This window comes from Malurus melanocephalus, unplaced genomic scaffold, assembly GCF_030028575.1.
Source record: "Malurus melanocephalus ecotype Western Australia unplaced genomic scaffold, MMel_1.1 scaffold_134, whole genome shotgun sequence".
Taxonomy (NCBI): domain Eukaryota; kingdom Metazoa; phylum Chordata; class Aves; order Passeriformes; family Maluridae; genus Malurus; species Malurus melanocephalus.
The window spans coordinates 1,157,386-1,171,551 of record NW_026623366.1 but is presented as its reverse complement, the minus strand read 5'-3'; the positions used below and the strand labels follow the sequence as shown (position 1 = coordinate 1,171,551).

Genomic DNA, 14,166 nt, shown 5'->3' with positions numbered 1-14,166 from the left:
AGCCAACTTCCCTTCAGTCCCAGCTTAAAAGCAAAGCTTGCCCTCTCACAGGGGGCAGAGATTGGCAACCCTACTTCTACTCCAGGCCTTTGGTTTGGGGTTCTTTGTGTGCAAGGTGTCTTTAAGTCCCCAAAAGCTGACTACTCAAGACTGGTTTCTTGAGAGGCAGCACAATGGAATAACATGTGTGTTCTTGTTTTCTGATTGAAATGATTCTTTGTCATACCTAAAAACCTAAATATTGCTAAAAATAAGCAATAACCATGCAGACTTTGTAATTGGGATGACACTTTTACTGTTTTTTTTTTCCTTGTGAAGCCTAGAACAAATAATGCTCATGAGAAACTGAGCTGTCTTTAGGCAGGAAATTAGTGTTTATATATAGTGTATCTATATATAGACACACACACAAATGCATGCAAAGATGCATCATTATACATATTACAGACACAGATTTTTTCCTCCCTCTTATTCATGATCAATCAATGTATTTTTTTACACCTAAAGGGTTAGTCTGGCTTCCCAGAAGCAGCTAAACATGAAAATTCAATCTGAAAAATAACTAAGAACTTAAGGACTTAGGCACAAAAGTTCTCAGAGAAGGAAGAACTGGTGCAYGTTAATCTATCAATGGCAACTGTGCAGTCTATTCTACCAAAYAGAAGGGGATTGAAGTTAACTGGTGAGCAGCACAAGAGGGCTAACTTGAGTCAGTTCACCCTTCCTACTGAGTATCCACATGCTGGTGAAAACCACCATTTGATATGCACCATTACCTTTTGATAATGCATTTCTGGGTTTAAACTTGAAGAATCAGATACATGCCTTACATATCATTGCAAAAGTTATATTCATATGTGGGGACATCATTGAGTAGAAGAGCCCTGGAATACACAGTTTGAGAATTAATTAATGGGAAGCATTTAATGCCTAACTCTCAAAACATTTTGCAAACATTAACATTTCAGTGCTCCCATGACACAAGTAAAACCATGTACACAGCTTTCCTGGGAAAGGGCAAAATGCCTCGCTCAAAGGTGTAGCAGAGTCAGATGTGCCATTACAAAGTGGGAGCTGTCTTTATCCAGGRCAATGTGTACCCAGGTAGATTGTAGCTGACTACATTTTAAAAAGCATCTTTATGCTGTCTCAGGTGTCTCCAGTGCAATCAGTTCAATAATGTGGTCATCTGCTAGATATTAGTGACACTGAAAATCAAATGCAAACGAATGTGAAGGGCCAAGTGCACCAGACGCCTTCAAAGCAAGACATTTCCAAAGAGCAGCTAAGAAGCACGCAGCAGCAGTACATGTCTGCTTCCTTTCCATTTTCATGGACCTCACCAGGCTCCAATACTTTTTCAAGGGGATGATAAAGCAAAATCCATATATTGCAAWAGCAAACTTCAGCAGCAGAGATGAATTGTAAAGAACTTGAGCCTTACTGCAATCACAGATTTTCATATAAAACCAGCTTGTTTCCCAAACCATGGCTAGCATATGGATGAGAACTTGGATGCTGATACTACTGTTTGGGCAACATGTTTTCTAACATTCTTGCCACCAAGCTGCAAAGAGAAATTTCTATTTCTCAATGATCTATTGGTGTTTATCATATTCATATTAATTAGAAGAATCTATATCCACAAAAAGATTACCAGATYCTGAAAGGCTGTTCACAGGAACAAAGACCTTTAAAAGGAGAGTCATGTCTMAAGTGAAACACAAACATTTGAAAAATAAAGAAGTCACACAGTTTTTTACACACTGGTGATTACAAATCTAAACCCCAGGGTTACTAGAATCACCTGTGGGCAGAGATAAAGGGGGTGGCAGGTACAGGTTGCAGCGACAGGGAGCTTTAACAAGTGGGTCTGGGATTTTGTCATACACAAACATAAACAGTTACCTCGTTTTGACTGCAGACTTTGAAAGTGCATGATTACAGCTGAACCTCTAAGAGGCCTCTGGGTCACACTTCCAACAGTGAATGATGGGTATGAAAGGATTACATTGCTTGGTGAAATCTGAAAAGGGTCCCTTGTCAGTCAAGAAAGCTGAGACAATTGAATTTGCATGCCTAACAATGAAATGGTGAAAGACTGAATTACCCTGTCAGCTTAAAAAGACCCCATCACTGCTAACATCAGGTTAAGTGCTGGGTAGGAGTCCTCCAACAGGAACTGTGGCACTCCCTGCTCCTGCTRGGGAGCTGGCTGCAGAAATCAAAGCAATGACATAGCCAAATCTTCCACTCTCAAACAAGTACAGGAATCCACCATCGCTCAAAAATATCATGCCTGCTGATAACCATCCTGCACCAGGAGTTGGGCAGCAGCACACTTGGAGTCAGACTGTAATTTCTGTGTTATATTGCAGACTTCAAACAGGATGGGAGTTGGATTTCAGAAAGGAGGCTGCTTTCCTCTGGGGACAAACAGCACCCAGCATTACATTCCAGTCTTTAAGTGTTAGGAAAGCAAAATTCACAGATGGCAAATACAACAAATAATTTAAAACACACTAGAGCAGCTCAGAATTAACATATGGGAAGAGGAGAAAGAGCCTTTCGGGAGAGATCGAATGCACCATTTTTGTGRAGCTCTAGTTTGCTGTTGCAAAACATTGAAGAAAAAGCCTCAGGTTGCTCCTGACCCATGCCCTTCAAAAGCAAAACAAAACAACCCCCTGCTCCCCCCAAACACTTGCTAATAGACAGGAAAATCCCATAAAATTACTTTGCCTCCTGTRTTCTAATACTAGTACTATCACCAGAGTGACCAACTTCATTCACACATAGAGAAAATAATACCAGTCTGTGACAATGTAGATTTGTAGTATTCACTGTTACAAACTCTGCATTAAATACAGAGAATGTCTAGAAAACTAAAAAGAGTGAGTTTTCCACAGAATGCATTAGGTAGCTTTGTCAGATATGTCAGTATTTATACATTCCTCACTCAACACGCTCCCAGACTGCCTGGAGAAAAACACATTGGCTGTTTTATTCAAGAGGCATTAAGTACTGGATATGGCTGTTGGTACAAAGCTCTGGGTTCTGTTCTAAAGACAATTTGATTTTCCATTTAACATTGGTTTCAYCATTTCATGTCAACCAAGATCATCCTGTACTGATATCTTCCTATTTTGATGACACCTAACTTAGAGGGCGCAGATAACTCCTGGTAGCAGTAAGAAGTGGTAACAAGGGACAAGRAGCACACCTTTACTGTTCAGCAGGAACATATAAACTCTGGATGCTGATACTGTAAATAAAATCAATGGCCCGGTTTATCTCTGAATGAACAAGAGGTGCTGTACAGATCATAGCCTGATCTCAAATAATTATTCTGTTGATGATCCAAGATGAAAAATGCTTTCTTTGGCTGGTAACTTGAATTTGCTTCCTTGGAAGCATATTATTTCTGGCTTACTGAAATGAGCACTTTTTATTTTTAACTAAGTGTTGAAAATATTTCAAAGTGAATTGCCAAGTGCGCCTGTAATACCTGGACCAAATATCCTGTTTTGCAGTAATATGGTCTATTTAGGGCTGCCTCAGAAGGTCATTCATACTTCAACTACTGCAATATGTCACCACCTTATAAATGAGAGTGCTATCAGCAAACAAAACTGGTGCCTTATGATTCCCTGGCACTGGCCACCTCCTCCCAGGTGGAAGGTGTGACATTACATTTAAATTTAAAGGGACTGGGTGACTAAAGCTGGCTATGAATTCAGAAGTACAAAGCAAACAGATAAGCCCCRTACACTTAACTAAGAAAACACACAAATGTGCTGAATTCCACAGGGCTGGGGCATTTGGTGCTGAATAGTAACAACTCTGGAACTGCTAAAAGCAAACAGTGTATGACTTTAGCCTTTCCAAATTGCACTACATTTTAAAAAAACTCCATCTTTCAGAATTTCTGTTACAAAGAAAAATAAAACTAATGAAACCTGTCAAGATATTTTGAACTAAAATCCTCAGACACTTTCAAGGTATGTCATTACATATTTCACAATTCATAAGTCAAAACTTGGAAATGAAAATAGTGTGTCTTTATTGATAGTCTGCCACAAATTAATGCACAAACTTAAAAGAGTTAGCCAAAAATGTATCTGCCATCCAAACATGGCAAGAATTATTGGCAAAAAGTGGATGCTTTTTTCTAGCAGACATCCAGATGTTCTGTTACCAGGTCTCACTATAGTGCCATATGCAATTAAAGTATTGTTTTACACAAGCTGCATGATGCTCACCAGAGTCACTGTCTCTTCATTACTGCAAGCACACAGAGATGTACTTTAACATTAAGCCTTTACTGAAGTCAGTGGGACTCATCTCTCAGGTGAGCTGGCATACCAGATTTGCAGGACTAGAGTTTATGACTACAAAAGTYGTGACAAGGGGGACAAGAACAGATGCACTACAGTAGGCATTCCAACAATTCAATGCACCTATCTTACTGAAGGAAACCGTATCTTTACATACTATTGAATGTTAAAAACAAACAAAGATGTTTAAGCACAAAGTATATATTTATACCAAATAAAACAACTGAAAAAGTATTACATAAAGAAAAATAATGTAACAGAATGTACTTAAGTACCTAGCTTACAGTCATGCTCATATCTAAAAATAATATTGTTAAGTAATATGTATAATTTTGGACATAATTCTCTAACATACAACATGATTCTGTGATTCTAAATGTGGAGAGTACTTTTTCCATGATACAGAACACAAATTATTTTACACAGGCACACCTGCTAATTTGTATAAAAAACATGCTTGTAARTGAAAAGGTCACTGTAGTACTAATTTACCATGTAGTGTTAATCATGTTGAAATTGTCTCCTCCTTTTGCATTGGTGACCGCCAACACTGAATGGTACAATATTTGATCCATATGGTTCACTGACACTGCAACCTGTTCCCAAGCAATAGCCCTGCCTGGGTGTTAACAGCACAGTTCTGTACAGCCCCATCTGTCTGCATATAGTGTATTTAAAACTAAAAGCTATTACAATTATTACAATGATTTCTGTTTCAATATATACATCAGTATAAAATACTACCCAAAACACTTTCGCATTTCAAACAATTGTAACCACTTCATCAAACAATGCATTTGCAGAATTAAAAAAAAAATCCAAATTAATATTGATTGCCAACAGTACAGCATCTCTATGGTATGTTTCCTAATAAATGAGAAAACAGAAATGTCTTAATTAAAATAAGTATCACAAAACATAATTAATGTTAGAGCAGTTCAAGGATTCCCAGTTTGTCAGTATCCACTAAGCAGTGCTACCCAAATACAGTATAAGCCATTTAGTGTTTCTACAACAAGAATAAAACATTCAAATATTAAAGCTGTGACAAACACACAAAAGCAAGGAGAGATAATTTGTTCTGCACTCATTTATACTGTAGCAAGGTACAGATGTCAGGAGTTTGCACTCAGTGCACCATATCTGGTTGTGTGCACAGACTGAGGAATGAGATGCTGGAAAGCAGCACAGAAAGGGACCTGGGGGTCCTGGCTGATGGCAAGTTGAACATGAGCCAGCAGTGCCCTGGCAGCCAGGAGGGCCAAGCATGTCCTGGAGGGCATCAGGCACAGCATYGGCAGCCGGACAAGGGATGGGATTGTCCCACTCTRCTCTGACCTGGGGTGGCCTCACCTCCAGTGCTGGGGGCAGTTTTGGGTGCCACAATATGAAAAAGACATGAAACTACTGGAGAGTGCCCAAAGGAGAGCAGTGAAGATGGAGCAGGGCCTTGAGGGGAAGCCACATGAAGAGTGGCTAGGATTACTTGGTGTTCAGCCTGGGGGAGACTGAGAGGGGTCCTCACTGCAGTCTACAACTTCCTCGTGAGGGGAAGCAGAGGGGCAAACACTGTCCTCTTTGCTCTTGTGACCAGTGACAGGACCTGAGGGAATGGCTTCAAGCTGAATTAGGGGAGGTGTAGGTTGGGTATCAGAAAAAGGTTTTTCACCCGAGGGTGGTTGGGCAGTGAATCAGGCTCCCCAGGGAAGTGGTCACAGCACCAAGCCTGAAAGAGTTCAAGGAGGATTTGGACAATGCTCTTGGGCACATGGTGTGACTCTTGGGATGCCCTGTGCAGGGCCAGGAGTTGGACTTGATGATCTGAAGGGTCCCTTCCAACTCAAGCTTATTCTGTGATTCTCCATGTGCTATAATACCTGGATACAATTGTGGCAGACAACCGAAATAGAATAAACTCTGAGTTTCCTTGCTGTTGTGGTTTTATGTGAGATCATTCAAGTTATGAAAATTTAGTATATTTTTTTTTTTTCTGAAGGGAAGGTAAGAAAATTATGAAATTGCAAAAATGCTACTAAAATCCCTATCTTGGACACAATACACTGCTTTAGGAGCTACTGTGTCATTGCACAATATAAGTGGCCTATTAATCGCTGAATTATTGGTGTAGCAGAATATATATAATTTTGAATGTGTTTTAAAAATTGGTATTTTAAAACTTGGCTGTATCCCATAACAAGCCACAAAATTCTGTGTTTTTCAAATAATAATATCTTCATGTAAAGTAGTAAATGTACATTTACAGTGGCAAATTTCAAATCTCTGCCTCTGCTGCTTCAGTTTTTTAAAATGGGATTTGGTTAAGAGTTTTCCTTCTTTACATCATCCTAAAACAGAATTATTTCTGAAGCATAAAAGAAATACAAATGGCAATAGTAATACTTTTGGATCTTCTGTTTGTTTTGCTGATTCATTCCCAGCTTGAAAAAATTGCTTTAAAAAATGCAAAACAGTAAAACCCAAAAAAATCTCTCCTCAGGAGAAGTCCCTGCTATCTGAGGTTTTTTCCAAAACTAAGTTTCACACTTACAGTATCTTTATATAGTCATGTTATACATCCTCAAAAATAAAGGCTCAGGGTTGAGAATGGTGACAGGCCCTTAATTATAGAGGTGTTAACTGGTGACACTATTTTTCATCAGAAAAACACCCAAAAGCCCCACAAAAATTCATAGCTTATACTGAAAGTTTGATTCACGCTCATTTTGTTCATTTAAAAATACTCTTTGGAAACTCCTGCAGACAACTTAGCGATACATCTTTTCCTGTTAAAATAAAGGTAATTCATATTCACCTCTACCCCATGCTAAGCTCTACTACTAATATACACTTACCTGCTCATGTCACCATCTAACATATCTTTACATTCTTCTACATATAGTGTCCAGGGCTTATTTTTCACCAAACAGAACTTGGTAACTATTACACTTAAAAGTTTTTATTGAGGAGTTTTTTGGTGTTCTAGCCTTTTCATTGCAACGCAGAGTGATATTAATAGTTCAGACTTTTTGTCCGTGCCAACATAAGAGAAATTTCTTATAATTTTTTCCCATAAAGGATTTTATAATCTGAACTCATTTAGGCACCAAAATTGGAAATCAGAAGAGAGATTAGATGTAATTTTAAAATGGTTCTGCTACTCCAAAATGCATTTAAAATTTGTACATATGACACAGGATTCTAACTTTTACATTGCTGTTATTAGATTCTAATTCAAAGTCTTGCAAATACACATGAAAAATAAGCCACTGGTCATGAATCTAATGATTACATTCAAAGCTAGCCTTTAAAAAAAAAGTTACAGGCAAAACATACTGGTTTATGTACTCACTAGCTTATTAGGCTACAATAGGCATGGTTTAAGTATAAAAAAAGCAGACAATTCAGATTTAAATAAGACTGTGTGAAATCAGAAAAAAAAATTAGATTTCACTATTAAAAAAAAAACCCAGAACACCTATAATTACTTCCCATCCTACAGCTACAGTTAAACCAACTAACAAAAATAATAAAAGTATTTTTGACAAATGGAAGTTAGGCTAGAGTATGTGGCAACAAAGTTCATATATGTTTCTATGTAAAATGACTCATGATTTACTATAACATAAAATATGAACAAGAGCACTTCATGGCTAATGCAAGAGCTACTAGCAGGAACACTTAATGCCAAACAGTCTTCAGCTCTCCTTTACGTATATCCAAATCAGTATTGACTTCTTTTGACCAGATACATCATTTTTGGCTTGTCACCCCAGTATGTCATGTTTTACCACTTGCCACAGTCAGCAGTAGACAACTAGCTGAGCAAACTACAAGCAGTGACATGCAGAAATTAACTCTCAAATCTGAATACTTAGATAAAATGATATGCAAGCGCACACTAGGACAAAAGGAATGGCATTCGTCATCCAAAATAGGCTCATCATCCCTCCCCGCCCCCCTTGAACAGTAGTTGCAACAGCAATAGAAAAAGATCAAGAAGATGTCTGTTCTTCAGAGTCAACTGTGGAAAAAAGTCAGCAATATATAACAGSAGCGATGGACAAGGAAGAGCAAACCCAAAGAATCTTGTTGAATATTTGTTCATTTACGTTTTCTGAACACAAGCCAAAGTGCACCACACTGGCTTGTTCTGAACTTCAGATACAGATGTCCTAATCTCCTTAGATCCTTCACAGATTTAGAATTCAGTCTCCCTGAGGCCCTATAACCAAGTAAGAAAACTCTCTTTATCTAGCTTGGTGGCTGCCAAGACAGATTCCATGTCATTAAGGATGTCAGAGCTCAAAGCCTCTTGCAGACTTGGCATCAGTTCTTCTCCTTCTATATTCATTCCATCTCCTTCCAGTGTCCCAAGGTCCACATTTGTCCCCGGAATGGCTTCAAGGTAGTCTGGGAAACGGTTCTGATGGGATGGTATGTTACTTTGGCCGATACTGTCACCTAGTTATAACAGAAAGATGAATATTAAGTATACTGCAAGTACTGAAACTACAATATACCAAGACAACTGGTTAAAGGTTAATCATGTACCTCTCACATCCTACAAATAGTGTGACTCACAGAAATCCATCACAAAACCCAAAAATAACTTGACTGCATGCAGATGTACAAAGAACACATCTTTGTTTCAAACTTTCACCTACTGACCCAAATCTTACAGATCTCTGATGTCACTTTGCATAATTTAATTTTTACACTTGAAGGAAAAAGACAATATTGACTCAGGTATAGTCTGCAGTAATATTAACAATACTGGATGAGGTACTACTGTTAGCTCTGAACAACATTACCTCAAAAAGCAAACACATTCAAATTCCTTACAAAAACAGGAGCAATACCACTTCTGAGCAACTCCCCTATCCTCCCAATACAGTYGATTACAAATAACATTTTTTCCTCAAATCTAACCATAATATTTCTATTACAGAAATAAGGGAAATAGAATAATGCAGAAAAACAATGCAAAAAGTATCACAGCTTTTCAGAGTTGCTTGTTTTCATTGCAAATGGATGGAACTGTATTTGGAACACATGCATTAAAAATGTACACAAAACCAGACCTGTATCCATCTCGTCAACACTATTCAGGAAGTCATCTGGGGTTCTGGGTACACTGTAACTGCTCATGCTAAGTCCACTATCTGTGCTTTCATCTCTGGAGTGATATGTTCCACTGCAACAGAAGAAAAGGAAGAAAAAAAAATGAGGGTAGAGCACTGAAAAAAAATAAATAAATGCTTGTTTTAAACTAATTTATGGGCTTTGGAAGCATTGCTACCATGAGAAAKCCTCTATTCTAATAAAAAACTGAAGCATTTGTTTGCATGAGACACCTGGGTTTTATTTTATGCAGACCTTTTCCAGTTAAAACCGTACTATTTAGATTCAATTTAACCTGATAAGAGCATACTTACGCAGCTTTTACAAACTGCCTACTTGTGTTGTGCGTAGTTTTAATCTTTTCACACCCACCCATAGTTAAAACCTTTCAAAGCATATCAGATAGTCCATAATGATTATAAGAATAATAATTATGGGGCACCCTTTTATGCTTCCATAAGGATGAAAAAAAAATACTTTTAACAACTAATGTTCCCATGTTTAATCAACCACTGAAGTGTATTTTTAGGTCACCAGTGTTATAAATAGTTGGAACTCCTTTAGCAGTTCTTCAGTTGCTTCCCACTGCTGCATTACTACTTATTCAGTCACACATGTCAAGGCAAGAGAGCACCCTAATATAAATCAAATACTGGTACAGAAGCCATCCTATAAACAAACCCCGCTCAGAATGATCTTGCTGACAGAACAGTTAACCGAAGTGATGGCATGGGGCTTTAATGTGCCTTCACTTTCTTACTGCCATCCCCCTGCCAGTGCAGRAAGTAAGACCAAGAGAACTGCAGTGGAAAATTTGGAATGGGGAGGGGAAGCAGGCCAGCGTGTTGAGTTAATATAAGAAGGTTTTGATAGCAGGGATCTGCAGGAATGACTGCGTGGCACAGCATGAGGAGCTAATCCCCTGCCAGCCAGCTGGCTCCAGCTATCTCCAAAGCAGTCCAGCTGCCCAAAGCTGAGCCAATCAGTGGCAATGGTGGTACCTTTGTCACAACATATTGAAGAAGAGGGGAAAAATGTTGAACAGCAGATGGGAGAGAGGAGTGAGATGTGAGAGGAACAGCTCTGCAGACTCCAAGATCAGTGCAAGAGAAGGAGCAGGAGATGCTCCAGGTACCAGAGCAGAGATTCTTCTGCAGCTCCTGGTGCAGACCATGGTGAGGCAGCTGTGCCCCTGCATCCCACGGAAATTCAAGGGGAGCAGAGATTCACCTGCAGCCCATGAAGGATCCATGCCAGAGCAGGGGGACGCCTGAAGGAGGCTGTGACCCCATAGAAAACCTGTGCTGGAAAATGCTCATGGCAGAACCTCGTGGCCCCATAGGAAGAGGAGCCCATGGTGGAGCAGCTTTGCTGGCAGAAAGAAACTGTGGCCTGCTTAAGCAGCTGCTGAAGCTCACAATTTCCTAATATGCCTCCCCCTGATTTCCTAACATTCAGTCTCCACAAAATAGTTTCAAAATCTGTRTTTCTTCAGGTTATGGTAGCATTGACTGAGAATCCTTACTGATTTTCCATCCTGCATCCCAAATGAAGATCAAACCAGCATTTGAAGACATACTGATCCTCCTCATGATGTAATTGTGAAGTATATAGTACATGCATTTTTGTCAAGTATGAAGAACCAAAAAATTTATGAACAGCTATTCAACACTGGATGCCAGCCATATATAAATGCTATCAGCCATATATAAAGAAAAAAAAATAAACATACATACATACATATATGTATTTGATTCCATGAGGACATCTTTGCCATACGAGAAAGGAACCAAACATTTCTTTATAGTTAAATCATAAATTTTAGATTTATTTAAAAATAGAATCACCACATTTGATACAATCCTAACAATTCAACTATTTAAAACTTCTCTGAACAAAAATGCTGGTTTACTTTATGGGACAAAATACTAAAAACAGAACTAAGACTATGCTGAACTAAATCACTCCAGTGGAGAAGACTTTTCGGCTTTTACTCTCACACTTGGAATGTCCAGCACTTCTTTTCAAATCACTCCKTAATACGTATTTCCTCTTTCTTCAAAAAGGATTTGTTCATTTAGTAGTCACATCGCCCAAAATTACCACATGCAACTAAAACAGCATTACCCAAAATAGAGTGGATTCTTCTTCAACTAATAATTGTTAAAATATGTGTACACAAAAGAAGAAATACCAATTTAGGAGTTAAACAGAGAACTACCATCRCTACCAATATAAATCTAACTGACAAAAATATATACACAAGTATGGCAAAACAAAAGGTGAAATAGTCTAATGAAGTCTGCATTGATCAATATCCCATTCAAAAAAAATCAAATATCCCACAATGACAGTAAGTCAGAAGATTTGACTATGCAATGATGTAGTGATTTTCTAAGATTTTTTAAATGTTTCTATTATAGAAGTATTAGAAAATATTAAGCTACCTAATCTTTGAATACATAACTTYGGGGCCTAAAATCATTCTGTTTCACCAGGAACTTTATATACACCCTATAAAGATAGAAAGGAGCATTTCTTCAAGTCTGAACTTTAACATAAGGAGTATCAACAAGATCTTTAGTTAAACTATTCAACTGCCCCTTTCCTATACCCATATGACAGAATCAAGTGTGGTGATGCACATACAACAACCTAGAAGGAGAGAAATGTTCAGACCAACATGCAATTTAAGATACTCTGAACTGAAGTCAAATATGGATTTTCAGTATTTCGCATGGGATAAGGGCTGCAGAAAGAAACCCAACCCAGTCAAACATATATGAACCAGGCAAGCAGTATCTTTTTGCACTTTACAGTAAATATCAACCTGCCATAATATTACAAAACATAAATTTGCCCTTTCTAGCTTTTCCCCGTGTTTCTAGTTAATGGCGAAGATCCATCACTTTATATTTCATGTGTATAGACTCACAGTGGATAAACTGCATCAGTCCACTGCCATGGCCATGGCCATYTGAAACCTAAAGATGCATTTCCTTCAGGTTACTGGGCAGGTATCAAAGATGTGAGGACCTGTATGATGTGTGATGGCAACAGCCTTCCAGAAGGCCAAATTTGTATGTTACTGTACCACATCAATACCATCATCTATTTACAGAGGCTTCCCATAGGAAGTCAGGCTCAAAATGTCTATCTCTTCTATTTCTCACGACAAGGCCAGCACAGTTGAGGCTCACACAAGAACATCCTACAGGATGAATTCCATGCAGGATAATCCCTCAAACAAAAAATCAAGTTTTCTAATCACAGTTGTCTGTGTAGGAGATGAATCTTCCTGAAGGGATTACCCAAAATACTTATCACTATGTCAAGCTGCAGCAGTTTCTCCAAAGTTGTTGTTTGGTATGAAGCATTTGCAAGCTGTAATTTGAACAGTATTTCCAACAAAATAAACACTTCAAGTCAGAGGGATTTAGGAAAAAGTTTTATGAAAGACTAGTCTATACTGTAAGRTCCTGAATCTTGAATGAAAATACCCACTTCAAAATAATACAGCATTTAAAATGAAACATGCCACTGTTTGTAGACCTAACATTAGCAGAGTAAAAATACTGCTAAATACCTGAAGCAGAGGGGAGGGGTGAATGAAGAAACCTTAAAATGAACCTCAAGCTGTAATCCTCAATGTGCCTCACAGTTCATTTGATCTCACAGTGAGCTATTCACAAATTCTTTGAGTCAGTAATTTGAAATGACTGTTAGTCAACAGATTATGCAGAGGCAAACATGTTATGACTGAATAAAAACCTTCCTACAAGTCTGAACAGACTACTTCCTCCCACAGGAGACAGCTTTTAATCTTCAACTTTTACTAGACTTGCCATTTAAGGAAAGATTCATTTACAGCTGTGGGTCTTGGCACAGACAGATGTTCAAAATAAACTATTACTTGTACCAAACAGAATTTTAAATCAAGTTTCTTTCCTCTAGGAGCTACTCCTACAAACCTGTTAAGAAAGGGATCAGAACTATTTGTAGTCATGGTTCTCAGTTCCTGAGACATTCCAGGAGATGACACAGGGTTTTGAGATCCACCGTCTTGTTCCATTGCTGGAAGCTGGCTACGGAGAGCCAATTCCTAGAACAGCAAGAGAGGGAGAAAGAGAGATCATATTAGGCATTTGAATGCACTTTTTGGACACATGAACACATGACATTATAGATAATTGATGCTTTTACTGCTTCCAGTTACAAGARTTAAATGAAATTAAACTAAAGTTTCTGAGGACAAAGCAAGAATCTGTACTGGCTGCAATGAAAATGCAAGTTCCAGCAGCTATGCCCAACGTTCCAGAGACTGCATTGTAAATGTGTTTATGGATATAAGTATCTGTATTTTTACACAAATATTTTCTGGTCCACTTCAGTATCCTTCTGCTAAGTCTATACTTAAGACCAAAACATGATTTGTTAATGCTATTAGACCCCTAAAACAACCTGTTTTGGTCAGCTAATTARCATTTTATCCCAATTTCTTTCTGACTCTAATTTAGTTCCTGGCTCCTCTTGTACCTTTCTTGTTTCAGTCAGGAAACTCTCAAGTCTTACCCTAAAAGTTCCCATTCACTCCTCCTGTTTGAGGCATGCATTTGAAATTTCTGACTGATCAAATCAGTGATTAGCCCCACAAGAAAATCTCAAAGCTCTTCAAATTTCAAGAGATTTCTTAGTCAGACCAAGACAT

At 38.3% G+C, this 14,166-nt stretch overlaps 1 protein-coding gene across 8 annotated transcripts in view; it reads right to left on the bottom strand.

Annotated features, from left to right (window-relative positions):
- Nucleotides 1–456: 456 nt before the first annotated feature.
- The window catches only part of YAP1 (Yes1 associated transcriptional regulator), a 93,980-nt gene continuing 80,270 nt past the window's right edge, over nt 457–14,166 (bottom strand). For 7 of the 8 annotated variants that reach the window (XM_057370818.1, XM_057370821.1, XM_057370819.1 and 4 more), the window contains 3 exons: nt 13,430–13,560; nt 9,419–9,531; nt 458–8,798 (listed from right to left, as the gene is read on the bottom strand). In XM_057370818.1, coding sequence (XP_057226801.1) covers nt 8,560–8,798; nt 9,419–9,531; nt 13,430–13,560 — 483 coding nt within the window. In that variant the 3' untranslated portion in view covers nt 458–8,559. Of the gene's footprint in view, nt 8,799–9,418; nt 9,532–13,429; nt 13,561–14,166 lie in introns of all 8 variants that reach the window. The other variant, XM_057370820.1, reaches the window with a different exon arrangement.